Source organism: Telmatherina bonti (assembly GCF_933228915.1).
Source record: "Telmatherina bonti genome assembly, chromosome: 13".
In the NCBI taxonomy this organism is placed as follows: Eukaryota; Metazoa; Chordata; class Actinopteri; order Atheriniformes; family Telmatherinidae; genus Telmatherina; species Telmatherina bonti.
Genome location: NC_136611.1, coordinates 8,304,589 through 8,331,130, shown reverse-complemented (window position 1 = coordinate 8,331,130; position 26,542 = coordinate 8,304,589). Strand labels below are relative to the sequence as shown.

At 41.7% G+C, this 26,542-nt stretch overlaps 1 protein-coding gene across 1 annotated transcript in view; it reads right to left on the bottom strand.

Annotated features, from left to right (window-relative positions):
- kremen1 (kringle containing transmembrane protein 1) overlaps positions 1–26,542 on the bottom strand; it is a gene marked incomplete at its 5' end in the record, with an annotated part of 67,103 nt that overhangs the window by 30,422 nt on the left and 10,139 nt on the right. The window contains 2 exons of the mRNA XM_079251963.1: positions 1,053–1,144; positions 12,215–12,377. Coding sequence (XP_079108089.1) covers positions 1,053–1,144; positions 12,215–12,377 — 255 coding nt within the window. The remainder of the gene's footprint in view (positions 1–1,052; positions 1,145–12,214; positions 12,378–26,542) is intronic.

Below are 26,542 nucleotides of genomic sequence, written 5' to 3'. Positions count from 1 at the left end.
CCTTGAGATAACAAAACAATTCTGTTTGTAATTGAATTTCTCTCTGCAATCGACTGGCGACTTGTCCAGAGTGTACACTGCCTCTTGCCCAATAGTTGCTGGGATAGGCTCCAGCTCCCTGCAACCCTTAACTGGTCTAAGCAAGAACATGTATGGATGGATTAAGTTTCTTTGCTGACTGAGTGGTGAAAGCATTTTATCTTATCTTATCTTATCTTATCAAAGTGGAAAGATAAAGGAGCATAAAAGCAGAGAAGAAACACAAAGAACCGTGAACTGCTCACATAACAAAATGGAATGCAGTCCTAGTGAAGAAACTGAAAGATTTTCATTGGTTGGACAGAATAATTGAATCATACCCAACTTCACCTTCATCAGATTCCTTAGTTACCTAGTCTCCGACCTACCCTGCTTTGGACTTTAATAAAAATCTTCGGCAAAACATAAGCAACATCAGCTCACTATATCTGAATTTTACATGTTTGGCTAAGAATAAGAAGTATATATTTTCCACTCCAGTCTGTTTTTAACAGGATTCATTGCAAAGACGGAAGAAATGAAAACAATGGGATTAGAGACACGCTGCCCTTTGTGAACCCGTGCCAAACTGCTAAGACACACAGAAGCACCAAACCTCCCTGTGTAAACAGTCCATCATATATCAGGAATTACTGGTCCAACATCCACAGGTGAACAAGACATGTAAATGCATCTACAAACTGGTAGATGCACAAAAAATCCTGCACAGAAAAGCGTGTCCAAATAAGCTACATGGCCAAAGGGGAAACTTATCAGTACACATACACAAACAAGCACCGACTGACAGCTTGCATTAAAGTAAGGGCAGGCCCAAGCATGGCAGAAGGAGGGGTGACGGGAGGCAATTAGAGACATTTTTTAGATGATAATAGCTGTGTAGAAGACATTCGGTTCATAAAGCTATTCATAGCAGGCGGGAGGATGAGCATAGCAGTGGAAATAGCTGGTCTGCATACCCATGGTATGCTCCAGAGGGCACGGAAGGGAAGAGAGGAGTCAAAGGAGTGTCTTACTTTGGCATGAAGGGATGTCACAGTATTTCCAGTAGATACCATCTTCATGATCAGCAATGTAGCACCACGGCTGGACGTCTCCATCAGGGTTCCTGTAAACAAAAAAGGGGTCAAAACTGCTAAATTGGCTTGGTCTTTTCTGCCTTCATCTCTTTTGCATGATTTAACTGTTGATCAGAAAAATAGTTGAGACATCAACTCAGTTTTCTCACTTTATAAAACTAAAACAGCCATTGTTACCTCTGGATACTTAACAATGAACATCATGAAGAAAATATGAGACATATCAACTGCAAATGAAATTGCCATTAACTGGAGCCATATCTGGGATTACATAAGCGTGCTCTGAATGTCAGAATGCACCACTGCAGAATCTCCTGTTGGCTTGCACTTTATATTCATTAGCACAATGAAATCATTCAAAACACTGGCCCAGGTCGGTCCAGATCAAACAGATATTTGCTGTGATGCAGATTTTTTGGATATTTTCAGATATAAAGATCATTCCCAAGTATTAAACTTTCAAGATAGTTGCCAGTCTTCTGAAGTGGACATCCAAGCAAGTCCACTTCAAGGTCAGACTATGCATTGCTCAGAAAAACTGACAGACCGCATCCTACACTTCAGACTTTACAAGCCCCGAAATGCATGTTGAATTTTACAGTTTATGACGGAAACATCTGAAGACGACTGTGCTTGTAAGGCTAGTTTGGAAGAGTTCTTTATTATAAAAATAACACGGCACCACAGGTTAAGTTGGAACAATGTATTTGTTACAGATGAGACCAAAATGGAGATATTTGGTCATAATACTCAGAACTGGATTTGGCAAAAACCAAACATAACATATTGGCTCCATAATACAAAATAATAAGCATGGTGGTGGAGGGGTCATGATATGGGCTTGGCTTGCTGGTACAGAACCTGGGCACCTTGCAGTCGTCAGGTCAACCACAGTAATTTCCTTATCATTGTTTTCTAGAGTCATATTTTATGCAACACTACAATGATTTCTCACACCCTGATCCCAAAAAGGCCATCCTCAGCACCAGCCGCTTTCCAGGTAAGTGCATACTAGTTTCAATAATACAAAATATTATATGAAGTCACTCTCCCCTAGTAACCTCGGATAGCAGTTTACCTGTCTAATGACATCTAACACAGTATCTATCTTTAAAAGAAAATTAAACAGTTCCTGTGGCACAATACACCTTCCCCCCCTCCATGCTTCGCTCAGTTTAGCAACATCATCAACTGGGTTAAACCCAGGACCACACCCTATTTGTGGTCCTGAAACACAAAGTAAGTATGGTGAGTAACCAAACAAAGCAAAATATTTAAAAAACAAAACAATAAACAGAATAATAAACAGAATTTAAGTATTACCGTTGGACTGAGTCTTTATTTTAACAGATGGTTATCTATTTTACGCAAATAAAAAGCAAAACAAACAAAACCTGGGATAATTAACATAGTTAAATCAATGGCTATAATTTATTGTATTTGTGATGTGCAACAGTTAAAAATGGCGGCACCTTTCCCACTTTATCAAGGCACTGATAGACTATCTGAGACCCACACTGACACACCATTAACCAGCTCTGATTTAGGTGACATGAATGAGTGATGCAGGCAGACACTGTGCGATTTTAGAAATCTGACTGTCGGGGAAATGCTCCCACTGCACGACCGGGTTTGTCCCTCGTACTCTATCTGACCCTACGACATGTGTACTCATACTGTACGACTGCTGTCAGCCACCATTATTGACAACCACGACGACTTGTCGGCGTCAGTCGGCATGTGATGGCACAATGTGCTCGAGTGTGAACAACAAAAAACAAAGGTTCCTAGTTCCTATGACAACCACAGCGTGCCTGACGACAAGATGGCGAGCAGGTAGCAAGCTGTTGCAGTTGTGTGCGCTGTCTTGTACGCTGAAACAAAATAAAGAAAGAAAACCTCGTCTTCTCTCCATCGCTCTACTAATCTCTCTTCTAGCAGCTGTGTCCACCGCACACGTCTGAAGATGGGGTTGCCCGCCATTTTTTAAAGCTCCACCGGTGTCTTCTGCGCAGGTGCGAACGTAAAATCGTGACGTAACACCACTCTGTAACATCACTGTACGAGCGACAGCGAAAATTTCTGACATGCCAGAAGTTTGATCGGGAGATCGCAGCATTGTTGTTAAAACGTAGCAGCAATTAATCCTTCCTCGTGAGTGTTCTCACACTGTACGGCTTACGACCTCCCGACCGGACATCCCGATGCTATGATGTTTCCACGATGGCGTGGTCTGCGACAGCAAAATCGTGGTGAAATCCCCTCAAAATCGCACAGTGTCCACCCGGCAGTAAGGTGAGCAACAGCGGTGCAGGAAGGGCAGTTTCACACAGGGCAAACCCTGCGTGAAAGGGGCTTGTGTTTTCCGAGTTGTCTGTCTTGGAGTAGATTAAGGCATGGGGAGATGTTGGAGAGGTGATGAAGGTTAAATGAGAGGATGATAGAGGGGGTAGGGACAGAAGATAGCTGGGGTATTGATGCAATAAGTCAGACAACCAACTGAAATCCACCTCTGCAGGGAGCTGATTTCCCACCGACGCTTCAGACATGTTGGTCATGCTACGAAGAATAAAAAAAAACCCTCGGTGCTTGTTGGTTTAGTGTCTTCCTCTGTAGTCTGGAAGCATGCCAGTTGAGCATCAGACAAAATAGTCTGGCTGGAGGTCAGGGGGAAGGCTCTTTGTTCTGGGCCAGACACAGGCCTAGAAAGAAATGGGTGATGGGGCCATGCTTTTGTCTGAGGCTTCGGCCTCTTTTGAACCTCATCAAGGCACTTTTAGCCCATCATAATACAACTGACAGGCCCCTCGGTGCTTTTCCTTTTTTTTTAGTTTCATTTACAAAAGCAGCAAGGAGTGGGATCGAAGACAGAAATACCCAGAAGCTCTGTGCAGGCTCTGTATCTCCAGGGTAATCCTTCAACTCTGCAAATCAGGACCCTTGTGGCAACTTTTAAATTGCTGGTAAATTAAGTCAGCGCAGGCGGATTGTGCAGAGGAAGCTCATAGAGCGGTTTCAGCACTTTAAGCTCCATTTCAGAATTTTTTCGGAACTGTAAAAATACACTTCTGGTTGACTAAAAAGGCCTTCTAAAGTGACGTTTCTTTATTTCCAACCCTGCCTATGATCACCAGAAACCTTTTCTCTTATGACACACCTCATTGTAGCATCTTGCAAAAGCCCTGCGGCGCTGCACTATCCTGTTTCGCTTTTAGTGTGCAAAGTTGTGAAGGGCGTTTCCAATTCTTTTCTTCTCTGATCAAAAACACTATCCTGAGTTTCCTCCTTTCTTTTCAGCCTCAGAATGGAGTCTTGACAAAGATGTCGTTGTAAAAGACTTCTTTTTGGCAGATTCAAAGGCCTTAAAGCCACTAATTTCAATATCTCTCAATTACCGCTTTTTGCATGCAGCTTGCGACATAAAAATGTGAGAACCACGCTCATCTTTTACATTTTTTCAGCGTGTTGACAGGAAGCCAGCTTCGTTTCCAGTAGATGTGGAGACCGTATCATGAGCCACAATTTGCTGCTCCACCCAGACAGGACGAGGACACCTGTTTGTTTGGCCCAAGGCTGCTGAAATGGCTGAAAACAGCCCAAGATGAGCCAAACCATCACACCACCCATTCTGCTTCCTTCCCCTCTTCTCTCTTTCAAGCCTGTCATCATATTATAGTTCGTTTTGAAATGAGACTCCCAAAATCTCATATAAGACAGCCATTTATGTAATTTACTGCATTTACTTTATCTCCCTCCAAGGAGGCCGACATAAATTACAAGCATTAGCATTAGAACACATCCTAAGCAGACCACCCGTCCCACGTCTGACCCACAAGCTTCTTTGATCAGTAATTGTTGTGGTACGCTTCTTTCTTGGCTTTCTGCAGGATTTATCCTACTCCTGCACAAGCACCTGCACACACCCATTTAACAAAAGCATGGGAAAATCATCTGCACAAAGTGAATAGGGAAGCCCATGACCGAGAAACATAATCAATCCTGCCCTGAGGTGTGTGAAGGGAGGGAGGGTCGAAGAGAAGATGGAAAGCAGACGGACTCTGATTAGCTGAGGTGCTATAGCTAAGGAGTGAGTTGGGTGGATGGAAGTCCGTTCATTTAACCTTAGAGCACAGTGGAAGATGCAGTCCCTGTGGAGAGCGATAAAAGTCAGTGCCACTATGTGGGTATGCTTCGGGGATTTAAGAGGGGTCACATTCCCTATCCTGTGTGTCAGTGAAGGCTCACTTGGCTCAGAGTTTTAGAGCTTGTTGAAACACTCCCATACCCAGAGGTAGATCACAGAAGATGTTTGGACACTTAATTGGCACAATTCGCTGATTGACTCATTTTGCTCAGTGAGCCACACACTTTGGTACACAGCCAATTACAGCCACATTGCGTCTAGCCTTACAGTTTCTCCAGCCCTGCATTTGAAGGCAGGAGTGGCTCCCATCTGAGCACAGAGAAAAACAGCTGTTCTCCACTGGCTGCCGTTCAAACGCTTTTCTTTTCATTAATTACCAGATTTATGACCATCTTTAAAATGGCTGGAACCACGAAGCTGCACATAAACATCTAAAATGAAAAATCATTTACATCAAAATGTTTGTGCAAATTCTAGAGAAAAACATGCAATAACATTTTAATCTAACAGACACTCGACTTTTGTTTCGCTTAACTCATGGATGTGTAAAAAGAAGATGAAAGCTAAACTTCCCTCATTTTGCAGAATCGGTGGGAGGAGAAATGCTGATTGTAAAGTGGTGGCGAGAGGCTTGTCTGGATTGGGATTTGAGGTCAACAGCAGATCAGAGTCGGGTAATTTACTGCCTGAGAGATGTCTCTTTAATTGACTAGGATGATTGAGCATGGAAACTGCTCCATGCTGCTGGGCAGAAGAAGAGGACTCGCTTGCTGATCTAGTCTACTGTCTGGCTGTTGTCTCCTGTCAACTTGTGTTACATGCAAAGCTTTGATTTCAGCAAGTTGTGTTGCTGGTAATGTCCCTTGACTAATAGCTTTGCTCAATAACTACAAAAGATGTTATCTTCTCACCTAAACTTTGGGTATGTGGTCTTGTCATTTTTTTTGTTTAATACAAAAGCACTTAAAGAGGAACTATTCTGTGCATTTCAGGCTAATTTATTTTTATTTCTGAGACCAGAAGGGCTGGAATTGATCGGGTTATTATCACAAATGGCTTTATTTACTTCAGACCGACCCTCTCCGTAGGCTGTCAGATCAGCCTGTGGGCAAAACGAGTGGATTGAGACTTTTCCGCATCAAGCCCCGCCTCCCGCCACTGCACTACATCGGGAGCGCGCACCGCACCTGCTTTCACCGTCATTGTAACATCTCATAAACAGAAGGATTAGGCTCATATGAACTCAATAAAAAAACATACTACAGTGTCAACACATAGCATACAGCCCTACATGTTGGAACCTGAATCAGACCCTGAAAACGAAGTGGAAAACAGCAACCCACAGCAACGAATGCAGCAGGATGTCTCTCTTTGGTAAACTCACCAGCCATCGTTGGAAATAACTTTATCCCACGTTTTCCACCCGCCTGATGTATTTGTACATGCCCTTGTTAACCAGTAGAAGGTAACCAATCACCGAACCTTATCCCCCGGGACGTCACAAGGATTTCCAAGTAGAAAAACTCTCTAAAACGACGCGTTTTTCGTCGCCATGGAAACCGAACGGAGAGAGTGCTGGAACTCAAACTCAAACTCAAACATGCGTTTAGGTGATAAAAAACAGTGCCGTTCACATGTCTGATGAGGATTCAACACTGTAACGATGTAGAAAGCTCAGAAAACTCAAATACCATCATAGCACCCCTTTAATGTAATATTTTTGTCTGCAGAACAAACTGAAGGGATTTATAATATGGTTGTTGGAGCACTGAAAAGAAAATCTGACGACACTAAAGGTTAGAATGTGAAAAAACTCGTCTACTCTCGTCAATTTACTTTTCAATTCTGATAATCTGATTATATTCACAATGATGGCAACACAAAGCAGTTCTGGTGAAAATTTCAGACTCCTCCAAATATTTGTTACAAGATTTCAAACCCCTTAACGATTAATCACAGAGATTACTTTCTGTCTCTCAGCAGTTGCGATGTGTTTAAGCTGTTTTCAGTCAGCTAATTGGAGTTATTTCCCAACAAGTCTTCTGTGCTGTTGGATGATTAAAGTTCTCTTCCAACTTGAAGACCAGATATTTCTTTCCTCTGGTCGTCTGATGCTTGATAACAGATTTTACATTTAGTATCTCATGATAAAACCTCCACCATGTTTTACTGCATTATGTGTTTTAATGCTTGCAGATCATTAAAGAATCCAAAGCAGTGGAAATTCTGGCTTGGCTGTGCTTTCTTCCCAGTGACAAGGAATGTATGGAACGGATTCATCTTAACTCAACTTGAAGGCCTTCAGCTGTTTCACATTGTGACATTTCTCATTAAATTTCTGCTAGTTTTATCCCGGAAACATCGCTTGCATGCGTTAAAGTTGTAAAACAACATCTACTCTGACAACAGAATTCCTCTCTGATAAGAGAGCTTGTGAATTAGAAACTGGAAACATACAAGCATCTTTATTATACAGTAAACCCACCTGGGTCATGTGAACATTAAAAACTAAATTACATCAATAAATGCATAAATATTGTGTTGATAAAAAGCTGGTTTCTCAGTAATGCTCAATCACATTCAGCATTACTAATCAAAACCTTAAAGGCTGCTTGCCTTTGAATGGTCCCCAATCCCAGAGAAGTAATAGATATTTAATTAAAAATTAATAAGAATGAGGAATAACCAACAAAAAATGATCAAAAAGCCTTTTTTAGGAAATATAGCTGTCCAATTTAACAAACTTTCCAGACACACATCTGGTAAATGTGTTTTTACATCAGCTATGTTATCAACATTGATGGCTGGTCTACTCCCAGCAAACAGTCCACCTGCTTGTGTAACACTCGGTTAGCTTCTTCAGTTTAACAAAGATTGTTGAGCACTCTTATAACCAGCGGACAAGTTGGCCGCAGCTTGCCTGACCTCAGAGTTGAACCTGACATCATGGAGATTCAATTACAATCAACTTTGGGAACACTACTCACTCTGGCATTTCCATTATCTCATCTATGAAAGGGAAAAGCATTAGAAGCCACAGTGAGCACTCATAAATTCTACAGTACACACACACACACCTGCATATAAATAGCCATCAGATGGCTGGCAATGCTATTGAACCACCCACTGAACCATCATGCACTTCACACCCTCATACTAATGCACTGGGGAAGAAGTGCAATATCAGCCTGTAGGAACAGTAGATTGGATGGAATAAAAAACGTAACATAAATCAGGACTTTGATTTGTGGGACGTTCTTCCCATGAACATGAGGAAGTATTAAGAAAAGGTCAAAGAAGTACTAAAGGGCTGAGAGGATGTCTTGTTTGAGTAGAAAAGTACATAAAGATTGCGTAGCAACTTTTAAACTCCAGTCTCAGATGTAGATCATTTACTTCTTTTTGTAAAATAGGCTGAATTCTTCATGCCGGAATGATCCTGACTACATCTCGGAGTAGACCTGTTGTCCTTTTTCAGAGGCTTTCTGCTTCTTCCTTTGCAGGGAAATGAACTGACATCTCCCCTCTGCACAGTTTTCACTGGAGTATTTTATATCAGGCTATAAAGATGAAATGTGGGGACAGTTTAGTATCTCTCTTCAGCACCATTTTGACACACGACTAAAATCACCACCAGGGAAAAGCAAATGATGGCGACAAAATGCTTTTCATTTGCTTTTGTTCCAAGCTTTTCATCCCAGGTGAGTTAGGATTGTTCACCTGTGCCCTGGATTCATTTTGCTTAAAACCACAACTGGCCTCAAGGTCAGACACGCTAAGATTACTCTCCTGTCTTGCTTTCATTCTTCCGCCTCCTGCTTTTGTCTGTGGATTACAACCCATTGTGAAAGTCTGGTCTGTTACGTTGATAACATCTATAACTTCAGAAAAACACAGCTCAGGTAGGAAGATGAGACTTTGGAGGTGAAGGGGGCTTAAAGAAATATTGTGAAACCATTTGAATTGCAAGATGCACAGCATGTAAATCAGGAGATTTGCAATCCAAATCGAAAAGCCCTGCATGAGACATGGCTGGAAAATCCATTTCATGAGCTAGCCTTCTGTGATCAAACACATCAAACATTATAGATCTGGATGTGCAGCTGGGTAAGCCCCTCTCTTTCAGGGGGAGATCACAAAATGTGCACAGAATGACACACATGAGGGTGAACGCATGCACAATTACTTGACCTTGTGCGTGCCATAAATGCCATCTTCTCACAAAGAAGTGGTCGCTTTGGTTCTGCTGACGGGTGACTCCTTACAAGGCGGGTAAGTCTGAAAGGAGTCTGAGAATAGCTGCAGCTACGAGTGACAGAAACCCCTCTGTTGGGCGAAAAGGGAAAACTGTGACCTGCTGCCTGTGAAATGCCTAAGCTGCTAAGTACATGAGAGACCAAAGGAACAGCTGTATCCAATCCATTTAACGTACATTTCAAATTCCACGTTGGGGACGACGCTCTCCTAATGCGAAGGAAACACTTACCTCAACAGTTTGCATACATCCAATTCATAAATCAATCTTATCCAGTTCAAGTAAAAACAAATCTGCCCGGGGTCATATCAAAGCGCCGCTGCAGTCAGTTTACAACTGCGACTTAGAGGCTTTGAGCCAAGGAGAACGGCGAGTTCTGCTGTTTTTTATAGCCAGGCAGTCAAGAGTTGAGCCACTGTTCTGGACATCTCAGTAACTTTCAAGCCACTCGCAAAGAAAGTGGGCTATGTGGAAATACAATAAGTTTAACAGCTGTGCATGAGATGCTTGTTCAGCGAATGACAGAAAGAAGCGGCTTTCTGGACACCCAAAGCCACCATGTCCCCCCCCCCACATTCCCGGGATGAGGGACGGAGATTTGCTTACGTAAACGCTGCACATGTTTGCACGCTTTGTGATGACAGCGCTAAACGCTCTTTAAATATTCAGAAGCAAACGTCTGTGCATGTTCCTCTCTGCTCAAGCCGTCTTTACAAGAAGACAGCAACCTGGCCTGAAATCATTCATGAAAGTCAAGAGCTGGGACGTCTGAAGTCCGCTCGAACAAAAGCATCAGTTTAGTCAGAGAAAGCAGAGATTCCAAATTATTTACAGCTCTCTTAAACAGGAGAAAGAAGAAGGAGAAGGAGAAAAAAACGCAGCTTGAAACTGAACCACTGCTAAGGACGCTGCGGTAAATCTGCCAGATCCTTACAACAGAAGGCCTTTTTTTTTTCTTTTTAGATTTCATAAACAAGAACAAGAGGGAAAAGTTGTTCTTCTTCCAAGCAAACACTGCTGAAATTTGCTTGAAATGCTGGGTGGTGAAATGAGCGTCGGTTATGGAGAAATGTCACTTTCACTCTCAGCTCTACGTGAAGCCAAAGAGACTTTTCCAGAAAACACAAGTGTCTTTGTGCGCTACATTCTTATCTATTAGTAGGCCAGCAATGTCATGCCACACTACAGGAAAGTGACAAATGACATGCTAATCTTTTAGCATTAGAAAGTACTAGCAGGAGATTTGTGGTACATTCAGATGGAAAATACGTCTTCCAGTCTTTGTGTTTTGTTCATTTAGCCAGCGTGGAGACTTTTCTCTTAAGCGGTGCTCTTATTGAGCCGTGCTTTTGATTAGATAATTTGTGTTTCTTAGTTTGTCAAAATATTTGATCTCTTGAAGCCTCCACAAATGTTGCAGTGAGAAAAAGCTGCTGCTGGAGGACGAGGTGCATTTCTAAAATGCAACAATATAGTTTTCATTCAATGACCCTTTGATTTTTGTAAAAATCAAAGATAATTTGTTTCTCCTATACGTCAACCTTGTCTTCCAATATTCTGTCCCACAAAGTGCCCCATTAACCCTTCAACCGCGTATTACAAGTCATGTTATGCTCTAAAGAGTTTTGAGGCTTTAAAGTTTTGGTCATGGTACAAGCAGTTAAGCTGTCATCATTTTGAAGACTTTATGAAAGACACAAAGTCTATTTAAAATGATTTCATATGTGATTTATTTTCCATGAGCATATAATTTGGGGGAATGTTGTCGTGTTCAACCTTTTAAAACCTGAGGTCCCCCAGTTTGGAGGCGCTGAGAACAGATAGCCAAACTGTGACAAAACCGTGATAAAAAGGCCATTTTTGAGAGTTTTTCTGCACTAAAACTTCTTTTGTTTTGTTCTGCTTCACGTTATCACAGCTGACCTTTGCAGAGACACTGTTCACGTGTGCTTCTATGGTTTGATCGGAGGTTAGCGACACAGCTGCATCATCTCAAAGGGATATTCATAATCATACTTTTTTTAGATGAACATGAAACTTTTTATTTGTGCTTTTTACCATCTTCATTAAATCCTCAAATAAGTAACAAATATATTGATATTTTCACTTACTGACAAACGTCACAAGTACTCTCTTCATTAAAAAAAGTTTTCAAATACACAGCAAAAACTGAAATCTAAGTAAGATTAAAAATCTTAAATTGAGCACACATATGCTTATTTTTTGAAAGGTAAGATAATTCTTAGTTTTTATGCCAGAGAATTCCTCTTGTTTTAAGAGTATTTTTACTTGTTTTTTTCAGAAGTCTTGACAAGCCAAATTTTCTTGTTCTGTTGGCAGATAATTTATCTTATTTTAAGCAACATTTACCTGATTTTTGTATATATTTTTCTTGTGTTTTAAGGCTGAGTTATTGCAGTGTAGACCTTGTGATTCCAAAAATAGAATCACTTTCTTTCACTGCGATTCTGAGAAGAAGCCTAAAACCATTAGGAACTGGGCTTCAACAGCGAGGAGACGTTTTTCTGCAGGGCGAAATTCTAAAACTGCACGCACAACTTTGGACGACTTTATCCAAAGTCGTCCAAATTTATTAAAAAGAAATTCCATCTCAACAAAAGCACCAATGATCTCTAAACCAATGCTGACCATGAGTAGCGTATGGCTGATCCATACCTAGGATCTGAAACAGACACTCACCTGCAGTAGTTGTGGCTTCCCAGACCTCCTTCTCCGTTTGGATATTTCAGAGTGTTGTAAGGATGATGGAAAGTCTCATTCCAGAAGAGGCAGGGTTTACCCCCATGCAGGCTGGTCTGGTTCTGAAAGCCCCTGTAGTCCTCACCGTTGGCTGTGTAACACTCTGGAAAAAACATAGGAATAGATCACTGCTAAAGGGGACATATAAAAAATTGAAATGTACTCATTACAGTATAATTTACAAAGGACCACAAGTATAGAATGACTTGGAAAGCGATATAAAGTAATTCAGTACGTTTAATTTATATAAAACAAATCTAAAAACTAAACTCCTGGAGGGGTATGCATCTGACACATGGTTCACTATGGCTTGGGTGGTGGGTGTAAGGACCCCGGTTCTAAAAGTGGCAGCTTTAAAGGGTGCTCCTTTTTCTATAGCAAAACAATAACAGTAAATCTCAGGTAGTACATGTATATTTATAAAAATATATAAAATGTGGATAGATATATCTGATGTGAATTTCATTCTATGTTCACTTGGTGTCTGAGTGCTGCTATGTTCTAACCATGCGCTGTGGAAATAAACTTGAAACTAGCAAAGAAAGTAGGTAGGTAGGTGAAAACCAGATCTGGTGTTCGGTGTGGAGGGTTGGGGTTAGATCCCACATTGATCACGATTAGAAACAGGCGAGTAAAAAGCAGCCACACATGTGACCTTCTAGATTCTCTGAGACATTAATGTGCTAATAAAATGTCTTAATGTGTTTGGAATGATTATAAACGACTAAATTAGAACAACTGTGATCTTTGCCCAGGCACCATACATTTTAAGCTTTGGCCAAAAGTGTTAAAAAGCAAGATCAATAAAAGCCCTGTTTCAATTAGCGCTAACACACAAGCATATGGGAGCAAAAAAAAAAAAAAAAAAAAGCTCCACAGATATATGGCAAAAGCAAATATGGCTTGAATTTGGAAGCAGTTTAACAACCATATGTTTCCATTGGGTTTCCAAAGCAAAACAATGGCTGGTTGAAAGCTTTTTTTCTGGCCTGGAAGAGCGAATTGAAATAAACAAAGTGATGGAGGGTTGATGAGCCTTCGCCGCTCATCGTGCTGAGCCTCAGGGGGAGTCCTGTCAAAAGACCTTTTACAGCAACAACTGAATTCCTCTTTTGATTGCATTACTATGGGAAGCATTAATATTTTACTGGATTGTTATGATTACTCATGCTGCAGGTATTCCTAATTGTTACAACTGGCAGAAATGACTGATGCTCTGCGTAAGAATCTTACTTTCAGTGAGGATGTATGGCCAGTAAACGCAATGCAACCTGGATAAGATCTGAAGTTCCCAACATATGTGTTGTTTTAAAATGTGTGAACACAATTCTTTCTCGTGTGAGCTTCGTTTTGTGCCTGTCAATCAAACCCCAACAGAGAAAGAACAAAACCTGCTTGTTTGGCTTGTCTCCATGGGGTCGTGTTGCTATGTATGTGGTTAGCCAGTGACCGGCCTCTTTTATCAAGTCAAGCTGTTTGGACCGAGCATGAACTAATGCATTGCAATATGACAGTCATTATATCCGCTGGCGAGCCAGCTGTGCTCCATCGCTCTCTATTGAATCCAACGCTTTCCAACTTCCTCTCTTGTGTCTTATCATATGTTCTCCTTTCTAACTGTCATCTACTTTTTCCTCCTCTGCTGCTTCTGCTTTGTTCCGTCATCCACCTTTTAACACACAACGTTTTCATCCCTTATGCCACACGAGCCACTGACGGGATTTTGTGTGATGTGCTGCCAGGTCCGTTCTGAAGTTTTACGGTTCCTTCCGGGATCCAGAAGAGCTGTGCATCTAAATAGTCATTTTCCTCGTCGCTTGAGATCAATGAACGCCCAAATAAAACCTAGTTGTGTTATTTGAGTGTGTGACTAAATGTGAAACAGCATTGTTTTTAACCGAAACAAATGTTGTAAAAGTTTAATGTGTTTAGCAGTTAACTTCCCGTACTTCTGAGCATGCATGTTAGCTTACATGCAAACATGCATTCCAGCTTTTTGCAGCCACCACACGAGTATAGCTAACACTTAATTTTAGAGTAAATCAGAGGCCCCGGCTGTTCTCGGTGTGTCAGCCAAAGTTGCTTTTAATTAAAGCCGTTTCAGCTGCGTTGTTCAGTCGAGCTTATCACCCATCCATCGTCTGGCTGACAGGGGTTCAACAGCAGCGCGGAGCTGCAGGGTGTCAGGTTCCTGCAATTATGATGCCACTCTATTGTTTGCAAATGGCTCCCATCTCTCTCAGCAAATTAATACTGCCTTGGCATGCAAGGATATCCACGAGCAGGTCGTAAATCCACCTGAGAGTGGCTCAGGCATAACATGACTCCATAAAATTGAAAAAACAGCTTAATGGAGTCTCAACAAGGGTCACGCTCTTACCATCCTTACATAAGGTGGAAAATACGAGGGGAGGGATGAAACAAGCCATGATCAGGTTCACAGCCAGAGGACGTGCACGATAAATAACACTCTACTCAGGTCGCAATATTTGCGCCGGCGATCAGATGCAAATGATCAAGAGTTTAATCTGAATTATATGAAACTGTATGCTAATCTAAGAAGATAACAATCGCATGAAGATATTTCATTTTGTTTACGTTGTTCTGGATGATGGCATCACAAAGACAATGACGACAAAACGCTCCTATGAAAAGTTTGGCAGCAGCACATGCAGGATAATGAGCCTCTGCTACACAAAAGTAATCATGACTGGCCCAGTCAAAAAGGATAACATCAGGCAGAGACAGGGCAACACGCTGCATCCCAAATGAGCCCATGTCCTTGCAATATCTGCTCTTCAAAGACAGCAGGTATTGAAATGAACGAGATTGGCTGCGCACGGTGTTGCTTCATGCATCGTATCAAAAAGGAAGAAGCGAATGACTTTGTAAACGTCTCCTTTCTCTTCTCTTCCTTCAGGAAACTTTCCGCTGGAGTGTCGGGATAAAGCATAGCTTGTCTGCATATGGTCTGCTTGGAACTGGCTGCGGCTGGCAATCATTCTGCTCTGCTGTGGCCAAGTTAGGTTTCCAGGATTAGACGGTAAATATGGCAGCGCTTTGCCACTGTTAGAAAAATGGTGGGGCAGGATGGGGGTGTTCCTTGTGGTTTCCTTGTGATGGGAATGGGAAGTAGCAGATCTGCAAGACCTCAGAGATAAGTGGGTCCATCGTAAAGACGAACGGATCATTTAAAGTCCCTGCGGATGCCCACACATATATCAAGCTAAAAGGAAAACCCATTTTTTACCTTGAAATAAACTAGATAAGTGCATTTTATCTTTTCCTGGAGGACAATGAAGAGCTGATCTACTGATTGGACCATCACCACTTTGGGCCAACTCCCCCTCCGAACAAGCCCGGCCCCCTGCTCACATCCCTTTCCTTGTCACCAAGCAACTTTTGAGCTCTCGTCACATGGGCCTGAGCTTTCTTGTGGTTTCATCACAGGCCCGTGATGGGAAACAGAACCACCACCGCATCAGACCCAGAGAAAAAGAGGGGGAAAAAAAGCCTCCAATAAAATACATGCAGATCTACAAATAGAAGAAGTCCGGGAAAAAGGAAGAGGAGGACTCACCCTCAACCGAGCCCTGCGCTCACAGACTACAGCACCACCCCGGCAAAAAAGATTAAAAAAAAGAAAACCAGCGGAGGGTTGCTGGGAGACAGCTAATCGCCCTGTTATTATATTTGCAGGGATTTGAGGCTAATGACTTCCACATTGTAACTTCAAATGGGCTTGATGCTGCATAAAAAGTGGGATGAATGGCAAAAGAAATGAAGGAGTGCTGCGCTTTGGTCATGTGATCTCAACAAGCAAGTTGACAAACAAACAGTTTCTGTGAAACACGTTGCCAGGTCACACCAGAGCACTTATCTGTTGTGTTTGCTACGAGGGATGAAAAGCAGCGATAATTACAGGCAACTCCTTCCTCACAGAGGGCTGACATAAAGAGCTCCCTTCCATCTTTATTATATGCTTTGGGCACTGGAGACAGCAAAACAGGCTCCGTGCATGAGTAATATTTCCTTTCCTAATGAAATTACGCTAAATGAGTTTATGCATTATGTGCAAATGAGCACTGACACAAATGAAAACTGGTCTTTCCAAAGTCTACAAACAAACTTGACAGATATTGCAGATTATTAATACACAATCTGTTTCTGCTCCACAGTGTACTGGTAGCCATTACTGTTGTGGTACTCATTAATGTCAGTGTAGTAACAGAGGCCAGGGCCAGGCCAAACCAGGCCAGATGTAGCAGGTTACAGAGTTCTCTTCTGGAGCGGGACACAGCTGGCTGTAACACAAGTCTGCTCCCCCCGTCCCTCCCCATCAGTATCCATTTCCACATCAAAACCACATCAGACTTTGGAGAATGTCAGGAAGACTGCCTCACGTTTGTTCTCCGGGTTTCACAGATAGTCACACATTCACTGAGGCTCGTTTAATGAAGTTTGATGCTGCATAGAAGTTGTCAGAGAGGGGAGGAGGGGACATTTGGCAGCTAATGGACCACACCTCGCAGCTTCTCTGGCCTCTTTTCTTTTTAAAAGGTTCTTTTTAAAAGCACCCTTATGTGAGAGGGTCAATGAAAGTGCAAAAAAAAAGAGCATTGGTGCCCCTCTGAGTGATTAAAACAGATGCCTCCAAGTAGTTAAACTTACAGACAATGGTGTTTTACGGTCTTTCTCTTTTTTTATGCCTTTGTCATATAGGTTGTCAATCCAGATAACCAGGCCGTAAACCGAGACCTCATTCAGTCCCAGAATAGCATCCATCACCATGATTCTTCCTGCAAAAACCCTCTTCTGCACCACCCTCAGAGTTCACTGCCACAGTAGCCACAGACCCACAGGACTCCCTGCCAAAGTTGTAGGGTAGCACCTATAAAACATGGCCCCATCTCACTTTTGTATGGCCCCTATTATTTAGCGCGGTAATGGAAAGAGTCTAATCTGCCGGAGCCAGTGGTGGGCAAAAAACCACAACCAAAGTCCCCTCTGTTTGAAGTTGCTTTTGCAGAAATAGAACTTTCTTTTTTCTTTTAAGAGGCTGCTTGCTGCCATTAAAGTTATATCTCAAGTGATTCTGAAAAATAAATCAACAAGCATGCCAAATGAAATGAAACAGCTTCCTTTATAGGATTTCCTGACGTTGCCAAAACGCTATCTGACAAAAGGCAGAGCAGGGTTTCGTGCTGGCTCGGTGGCGAGGTGGGATGATTTTTGAGGTTGGCTTTGGCAGCGGTTCAGTGAGTTGACTGATGGGCTGTAGACTCTGACAGTGACGCAAAGGACATTCGGAGACTTGCGGACATCCTTCAGTGAAAAAGCTGCTGGCAAAATATTGACATGAGGGACCCAACCTGACATGAGGGTTGATGAGGTGTCGAGCTCAATTATCTCTTTGTGGCATCTTCTTACAATTACCTCAAGTCATGTTGAGCAAATTCCAGAAAAGAGGCCGTACTTCTGAACATCCACAGCTTTGTTCTTTCTTCTTTATTTTAGGTTTTTGTTTTTTTTGTTTTTTTTTTAAAAAAAGGTCAGATTTTATTGAAAAAAAGCTTCTCATACTCAAACACACATCCTGAAAAAAGGGTTGCAAGGTTAAATAGAAACAAGGACACATTTCCTGTAAAAGGTTACCACTGGACCTGTCAAAAAACCAGCTGTGACAATCGGCGTGAATAAAGAATTTTGCAGCCAAGAGAAAGTTGGGACAGAAAGTGGTGGTGTAAAAAGAAGCAGCAAGTTTTCAGTCTAAAACTTTGCAAGTTGCCCAAAGTAGGCATCTGGGGACAGTTCCATCTTAGCTCATACCAAACTGCAAATTAGAGAAGAGCTTCGTGACTGAAGACAAGACTTATGAAGCGAAATTAAGCAGGAAAGAAGACAAAAAGTAAACACAGTGTGAGTCAGGCTGGGACAAAGACCGTTTTTATGATACCGCAGATTGTTAGCCCAGGCTCTAATTTTCTCCTTCTCGTACATGACTCCACTGAAGTGAACACTTTATTTCACATTTCCTCATGTTATCGACAAGCACAAAAACAAAGCCCAGACTTGTAAAATTAACAGCAACACAGACCCGAAGCAGCAGGGAGTTTGTGTTTTTAAAGATACAAATCTCATTTTAGAGGAGCTCCACAGTGCAGCTGCATGCTGGGACCCTTTTCACCAGCAAACAAGCAACTGATGCAGACTTTGGGAGAGTGAAAACCTATCCTGATCAAGCGTGTCTTGTGTAAGGAAAATAAAACATCCCCATATGGGTTCTTCATCGCAAGCAGGCCTTTGAAAACCAAAAGGATCTACGGTCATGATGGCTTGCCGTTGCTAATGGCCCCTGTACGCCTCAAATTTAGGAGTTTTAAGCTTGTTCTTTCCTTTTTTGTTTCCCTCTAGGTGCATGGTAAAATGATCTCCCAGTCAACTCGCGCTGTCAGATTCACAGATAAACACACGCAGCGATAAAACACGCATTAATCCTCAGTCCAACCCACATCATTCCAACGCTTTCTTTCTCCTGCTCCCCCCCCCACCTACCCCTCATACCCACACTTCCCCCACAAATGCACATACAGTAAGAATGAAGGGGAGCAATTTTCATCAGTAGAGCAGCCACAGTATTTTAAGATGGATCTGATGTGGATGGAAGCAAGGTCACACACACACACACACATGCACACAGACTCCTTTGTTTCTACAGCGGTGAAGCCAGTGTCGTTGTGGTGATGCCATTCTCACCCACTCATCGCTGTGCTGTACAGTAGATATCGCCCGCCGAGGGTGTGTGTGTGTTTGAGAAAGCTAATATGTTGGAATGCACATGTCTGTCAGTTCTCCTCTTCTCCTCACAACATAACAGATCTTTTAGAAACAGTAATCAATTTGTGGTAACATCGTGTAAACTGTCGAGCCAGCGTGGTTTTGACTCGACTCCAGTCTATTCTCTATGACTTGCTCTTACATTAACGTGATTTCTACATGGCAGTGTAGCCCAGATTCATCCCCCTTCACCCTTCAAGATCAGCTTTGAGCAAACAGAAAAGTCAGATATGCTGAAACGTGAAAGATTAAGAGAAGGGTTGCAACTAAACACACCTGTTTTCCATCGTCCTGTTTGTGCTCAGGTTAGCTGGTATCTGAGGAATGTAAATTATACGTGGTTTAGTCTGAGGTGAAGTTCTGTGAGTGCAGTTGCAGGGGGATTGTGTGCAGAGTTACCCTTTCTCAACCACCACCACCACCCCCATCCAACCAACCACCCACCAACCAACCAAACATGCACGCTGTCAGCGGGCGTGTGATTACAGGGTCCAGGGAAGATGAGGTCTGACTAGGATAAATAAAGGTCTCAGGTTTTTAGAAGCAGGATGGATGGGACCTACCCTGCTAATGCAAAAGCTAAATCAAAACAAACTGGAGGAAAAAAAAAAGGGGGGGTGGGGGGATCGACAGTGCGGCACCATCAAAGGTTCAGTTTAATTTCCTGTTTACTTTAAACGGACATCATTATTAAAGCAGATGACATGATATGACATGAGACACTGCAGCCTCTTCAAAGCACCAGAAGGACTTTTTAATCAGTGTAATCTGTTTATTCAGCAGATTTAAGAAACACACATAATGACAAAGATACTGAAAACCCCTTATGTTTGAATTCTTCCTTTTATGATCTTATTTTTTTTAGTTTCTTGTAACTTTTTTTTTGGTATGATTATTGAAAGCTTACCAGTTGACACTTAGTGAACATGCATTTACTGCCGTTTCACATTTTTCTCCCCTGTTTTGGTCAGATATATTCTGTTCTGGATGTTAAAAATGAATTTAGATCACATCAAAAAGTTTGCTAACTTCAACCCCAGTGATTCATTGATTAAAGAGTAAGAGCATCTTCCAATGAGTTAACTAATGTTTATTCAATTAAAGAAGGCTATGTGGCTCATAGGGGAGAGGTTGTCTGTTCTTTTTAAGAAAGCAATTTTATTTTTAGATTTCTTTTAGTATAAATGGTTTTGTAAGACCTTCAAATTTCATCAGTTTATTTATCTGTCCAGTTTACTGTCATATCAAGTCCAAAAATGGTCACAGTCCAGATTGGATTAAAACAGCTGTTGTGGAAACTATCCATCATTGGTCTCCATCAACATTTGTGCTGTTATTTTTCTGTTTTAACATAAAGCTAGCTTATTTCAGGTTCCCAGTTTAATCATATAAACATTTAATAAAATAACCCAAAATATCCAGAGAATAACCAAGAAAATTGCTTGAACAACTTCTCAATTCTCAACATGGTTGACTTTGCTGCTTTGCAGATTAATATAACTAGAAAGATTATATTTTTAAAAAAAAGAAAAAAGTCATTTTTCAGTGTTAATATTCTCTGATACAACCACCAAGGCAAAATTAATTTGACTTTAATGTTTAATTAACTTTATTTATTAAACATTTTTCATGCATATATTAGCACAAGATGTTTTACACAATAAAGCCAATTTCTGCATATTAAGTATTCACACCTCCAAACAAAACAAGTTTGGGGATCCTGAGCTTTTAAAAATGACTCTCCTCTGAATACGAGCAGGCTGGTTACTGGAAATTTGGCTGGAAAGATGATGGAGTATCTGTGGGAGGCTTACATCCTTGTGTTTTGATTAAATTCAGCTAAAGCAATAAAACACTACAAGTCATTTGTGCTTAAAGCATAGTTTGGAATCACTGCTGAGAGGCTGAAGAGGCAAGTTTGCTCAAGGGAGGTCAACATCAACAAAAATGGCCAAAATGTATATTGAATACTGAGGTTTCAGCAACTTTTACTTCTTGTTTGCAGTGTTGGATAAACAGACTCCATGTGTGGAGCGCAAACACGCACCCATCTGTATCCAATGAATCTCCAGCATGCTCGTCGGCAGAGAGTGATAAACAGCAGAAAATGGGCCCCAGCGTATTTGTTTTGCCTATCTCTGTAAACTACAAATGGAGGCATTGGTCTGTTCTCTTTCGTTTTGGCATGTTTAGATTTTTTTTGTTCTTTTTTTTTTTTTTTTTACTCTCTAAACTCATTTACATTGTGAAGAAAATCAGCTTTGCAGTATGACTCAGCACTTAGGACATTTTGCTTGAATCTGTTGCTGCACTAAATTACTTCTCACTTGTGTTTGTTTTTACAATAATCCCCAAACATCATCATCACTTCAGATAATTTTAAATGGAAGATAAACTGGAGTTCTTTTCCAGGATGTTTCCATTTTATTTTCCATGGAACTGTGTTGGAGGACCTGAACACTAAAAGTTAGCATTTAGTTTAGCATGTATAGAGTAACAAAAGGTTATTGGATAAACCGCAGCTGAGTGCGCTTCCAAGGACACATTAACAATGGTACAATAGACTGCTACAGAGGGGACCACAGTGTTCAACATTAGACCCCTTTTAAAAAGCCACGTCTCCAGTTCCTGATCCTGACTGTGAAAGCGATCGTGTTTCATTGTGGTTTGTGTGGCTGTGGGAAGAGCAGCAGTACTGGGAACCAGATGGGTCTGGTAAAAGACAGGGGGCATCACACTGGCCTGCCTGAGAAGGGGCTCCATTACCGAGGATCTTTTGAGGACCTACAGATTCTGTTTCATGGCATCGGCAGAGTGTGACCACCCTTCGGTTGGCGTGGGTCGCAGGCTGGTGCCGCGTAGGCTGTCGAGGACCCAGCCCATTTTATGTTCGCCTCTGAGAGCTGTATTCACCTTGGATGCAGGAGAGACAACTAAATCAGGGCCTCTTTGCGACTTGGGTTACATCCCTTTTGACTTCAAGCCTCTTTCAAAGGGCCTCCCATTGCAATGGGATATGGTCGGCTCCACGGCTGCAGGGACAATGGCTGTTTGTAAAAAAACAGTGGACTGCCTGCGCACATGAACAGTGCATCCAGAAATTGTTTAAGCTTAACCATCACCAGAGCATTACAGCTTGGGTTAACAGATGTTTTATTTCAAATGCGACCACACTAAAACATTTCCTGTTCTCCATGTTTTGCTGCAGGCTTCCCTGTCATGGCCTCTTAGCGCCGTCCAGTGCTGGCTTTGTTCCTCTGTTTGCTGTCCACTTAGCAATGCCTGCTTCTTTCACTTGTCCAAATGTTTGCTCTGTCCACTTAGCCATGTCCACTTGCTTGGCCTTGACAAATCAGTACCGTCTGTGGGCGTTTCCTGCAAGCAGGAAAGGTGACAATTTGCCTCTTCGGCCACAAGCTGCTGCAGCTGGACACAAACCAGGCCCTGGGGCTCAGCAGCAAAATTACTCTCCATTTATTTAAAGTGGTTGCCATTACTCTACCGCAGTAGAGCACAGACCTCAGTGGCCCCAGCCCAACCATAACTGCAATATAAAAAGAACTAAAGTTCGCCGGACAGGTCATGTCTCACACAGTAGCAATTCAATATCCTCTCGTTATGTTCTTGGTTACGCTCCTCAAAAGCCCGAATTGCATGTGACACCACAAAAATACATGGTTGCTTTGAAACTTCATCCGTGGAGTATTTGCAAAAACACCCAAACAGTCAACTGGCGAGATGTTTGGAACAAGCTCGATTCAAAGAAAGAATAACAAGTGATTTATCCTTAATCGTATTAGCTGTGTGATCAAAAGAAGAACACGGGAACGGGATGCTAGAGACGTCCTGGGACTGTCCCAACACAAATCAAACCAAAACAGTCTAAAAGTACAACAAAATAATCAGTGTTGTACATTTTGTTAAGTGAATCTGACACGTCTACATTTAGGCTTTGTTTTTAGTAGCATATGTATTGTTCATCTACCTAATTTCCAAACATGAGACGCACCAGTTGATCCGCTTCTCTGTTTTCTTCACATGGCTCCATTGTTTGAGCCACAAAGTTGTATTTTGTCTCGTTTTCTGTGAGTCATTCCCTCCTCGGGGTTATAAACTGACTTTAAAATTCTGTCCTCTAAATTGAGTTTTGATAAAGAAAACAATCATTTCTTTGGGAATTAATAGAATTCATGGAAGAACGTATGGCTCGATGCTATTTCATTACTTTTCTCCGAGTACTTGATTTACCCCCGTGCCCTGCGGCGTGTTCTGGCTGATGGGCTCTGACTTGCTGCAGGGAGCACCAAGAAAGCGGAAAGAGATTGTCATTCAGCACTGACTGGTGTGGGTCTCCTCATGCAAATGTCAAGGTAAACAAAGAGGCCAGGACACACTGCTCATGCATAATAGCATTCAAACAGGACGTGCAAGGTGACTTGATTGCAAGGAAGGAGGGAAACTTGTGGAAAAATCTGGATAGTTAAAGTAAAAGTGTTAAAACCAACATGTCACAGTTATCTAGCAAAACATCAACTGACCTTTGAGCAACAAAACCTCACAAGCCAGTGCTCTGACCACATTAGTTCACTCTCCCACCTAAACATTGTTTATCTCTTTCCAGTCTGACAGTTGCGTGCAGCCAGCAGCGGTTTGACAGCTTAATTCCATGCTGTCTGGCAGGACCGCCTCGGTGGATCAGGGAACCGGGGTTACACCAAACCCCACAGCACTTTGCTTTGGGACACTCCACAGTTTAAATGGCTTTTGCATCTTGTCATGCATTGTCACGTATGAAGGTGGGGGCTCTCCACGCACCACTGTTGCCACCATAAATCCTGAAGCTGGAACTGGCCTGGGTGCTCTGCATACTGGGTCACCTGATCAAGCACTAACGGAAAGAAAATGGCAGAGCTTCACTCTGCAGATGTTTAAAAGGGGAAATGAAGAGAGCGGGGCAAAGAGAGGTGACGGGATCAAAGGAACGTAAGCTTTTGAACACGACAGGAGGAGAATCACAGTGGCACCATAATAAGCATGATTGTGTTTATAATAACTAGGTCTGTTTCTCCAGTTCAGCGGTTGGCGGTTTTATGGGCGGTCCAGTTCCTTGGCATGGGTGAACAAGGGCGTTGCCCACAACTTGACCCTTGCAGGGGCAACGCCCAGAGGTCGACAGGAAGTAGTTGGGCAAGAGGATATCGCAGATGCCCACATTTATAACTGATTTTTTTTTTTTGTTTGTTTTTCTTCCCCTTCTCCATTTTGCCTGCAACTGTAAGCCATATTCAACTTACTTCGGCCAAGTAAACGAAGGAATTCTTCAAAAACTTTGGCCTGTCTTCACAAGTCACGACATGCAGGATGTCACGAGTGGTGAAATATGCTAAAAGGAAAACACTCTGCTGTGTTTTCTTCCAGTTCAGCCGTTCTGATCAACACAAGTGGTTTCTCATTGAAAGTAGATTTGCCTGTTTTCCCATCTGTCATCATCATGTAGCTCGAGTGAGTAAGTGTAACTGTCACTAGTTTTAATTAAGTAATACAGATGTACAACATTGTGTGGTGACGCTCAGAGGGAAGGCCACAGATTACATTGTAATTATAAGCTAATATTTTAATCCCTTCTCAAATTTGAAGAAACTTCAGTACATAAACCGTCAGTTTAAAATACCAAGTTTCATGAATATTTTTTAAGAGCAAAAAAATGCATACTTTTTGGCCTGTTCTGTGTTGTTTTTATTGTTTCTTATTGTTTTAATGTCTGTTTTTATTGTACAGTGTCCTTGAGTGACTTGAAAGGCGCTTTTAAATAAAATGCATTATTATTATTATTATTATTATGTTGTATATATTCTGTTTACATTAAAATATATTATGTCTAATGTCTTCAAGTGTTGCGCTACCAGCATATGTTAGCACGTGTAAATTCACCCATTTGTCAGGGGCTAATTAGCATTTTTGCATTCTACTTTACAGTTCCAGTGTCAGCTGAAGTCTGAGTGTAGTGGGGCTCTGTCAGTGTCTTTTGTTGTCTTGCTAAAGTTAACCTCTTGGGACATTCCACTGAAGATTTATGAGGGCTCCATATGGGTTTGTGTGCGACTCATTATGCATGGATGCAACAAAAAGAGGAGACAGGCTGACTGAGTTTGCTGTGAAAACAACCAGAACAAGCCGACTGTCTCTGTGTGTAACCTCCAGGACATTAAAAGAAGCATTTAGGGGGTGTTTAAAACTTTTAGATTGATTAGCCCATTTGTCAGAGTACTCATAATTTGAATGAGTGATGAGAGAAAAGACAGCTGAGAGTTTCTGGTAAATACTGCTTTGTCCTGCAATTGGTGACACTTCTGTATGGCCTGGAGTGAAAGGCGAAGGACTCACAGAACTTGTGTTTCCTCTTCATAAGAAAGTAATCCATTCATCCAAATAGTTTTGGTGTGATGTGTTGAGGTATGAAGATTCTGGCCAAAGCTCAAAGCGCTAATAAACATCACATGGCTTGAACATCACATAAAGGGATTTTTAAAGACAAGGTCTTCCTCTCAGCAGCTGCCAATCTTTCTAAATAAACAGATGATGTTACACACCATAACCTCCAACCACAACCATATCTCATTACCAAGACTTTCTTCTCCATATCAGAGATTTAAACAGCAATTATTACTTGATTTTTCTGGTTTTGCCTGTGATTGCTTTGTTGTTATAAATCTACTGGCCGTTATGTCGACATTAAAATGGACACAAAGCACATAAAGATATTTTAAATCTCACCAAAAAGCAACTTTATGTTACTGTGTAATGGGCTAAAACTTAAACAGAAATAATGACATTTAATTTATTGAAGGTCTTAACTTTAAGTTAAGACCTTCAATGGGGCGGCTGTAGCTCAGGAGGAAGAGCAATTGTCCTTCAACTGGTAAGTTGGGGGATCGATTCCAGGCTTCCCCTGAAATGCCGAAGTGTCCTAGGGCAAGACACTGAACCCCAAACTGCCCCCCGATGTGCCTATCGGGGTATGAGTGTGTTGAGTGAGTGTGTGGGTGAATGGGTGAATGGGTGAATGTGACAAGTAGTGTAAAGCGCTTTGAGTGGTCTGTATGACTAGAAAAGCGCTATAGAAGTACAAGTCCATTTACCATTTACCATTTAAGTGCAGAGTGTGGCTTGCACATTACTTGTTAACTCTAAGTTAATAAGATCATATAAAACTAATAATTCATTCATTCATTCATTATCCTAACTGCTTAGGGTTGCTGGAAGGGTTGCGGAGTAAAACTAATAATGTAAAACATAAACGTGCCACATAGTGTCTAAGTTTTGTGCTGTTAATGTGCAAGAAGAAAATCTTGAGTAAAGGAATATCTGCAATTGAGTCTAGAAGCAATAAAACTTTTTTTTTTTTTTAACTTTAAACCTAACAATCTCCCT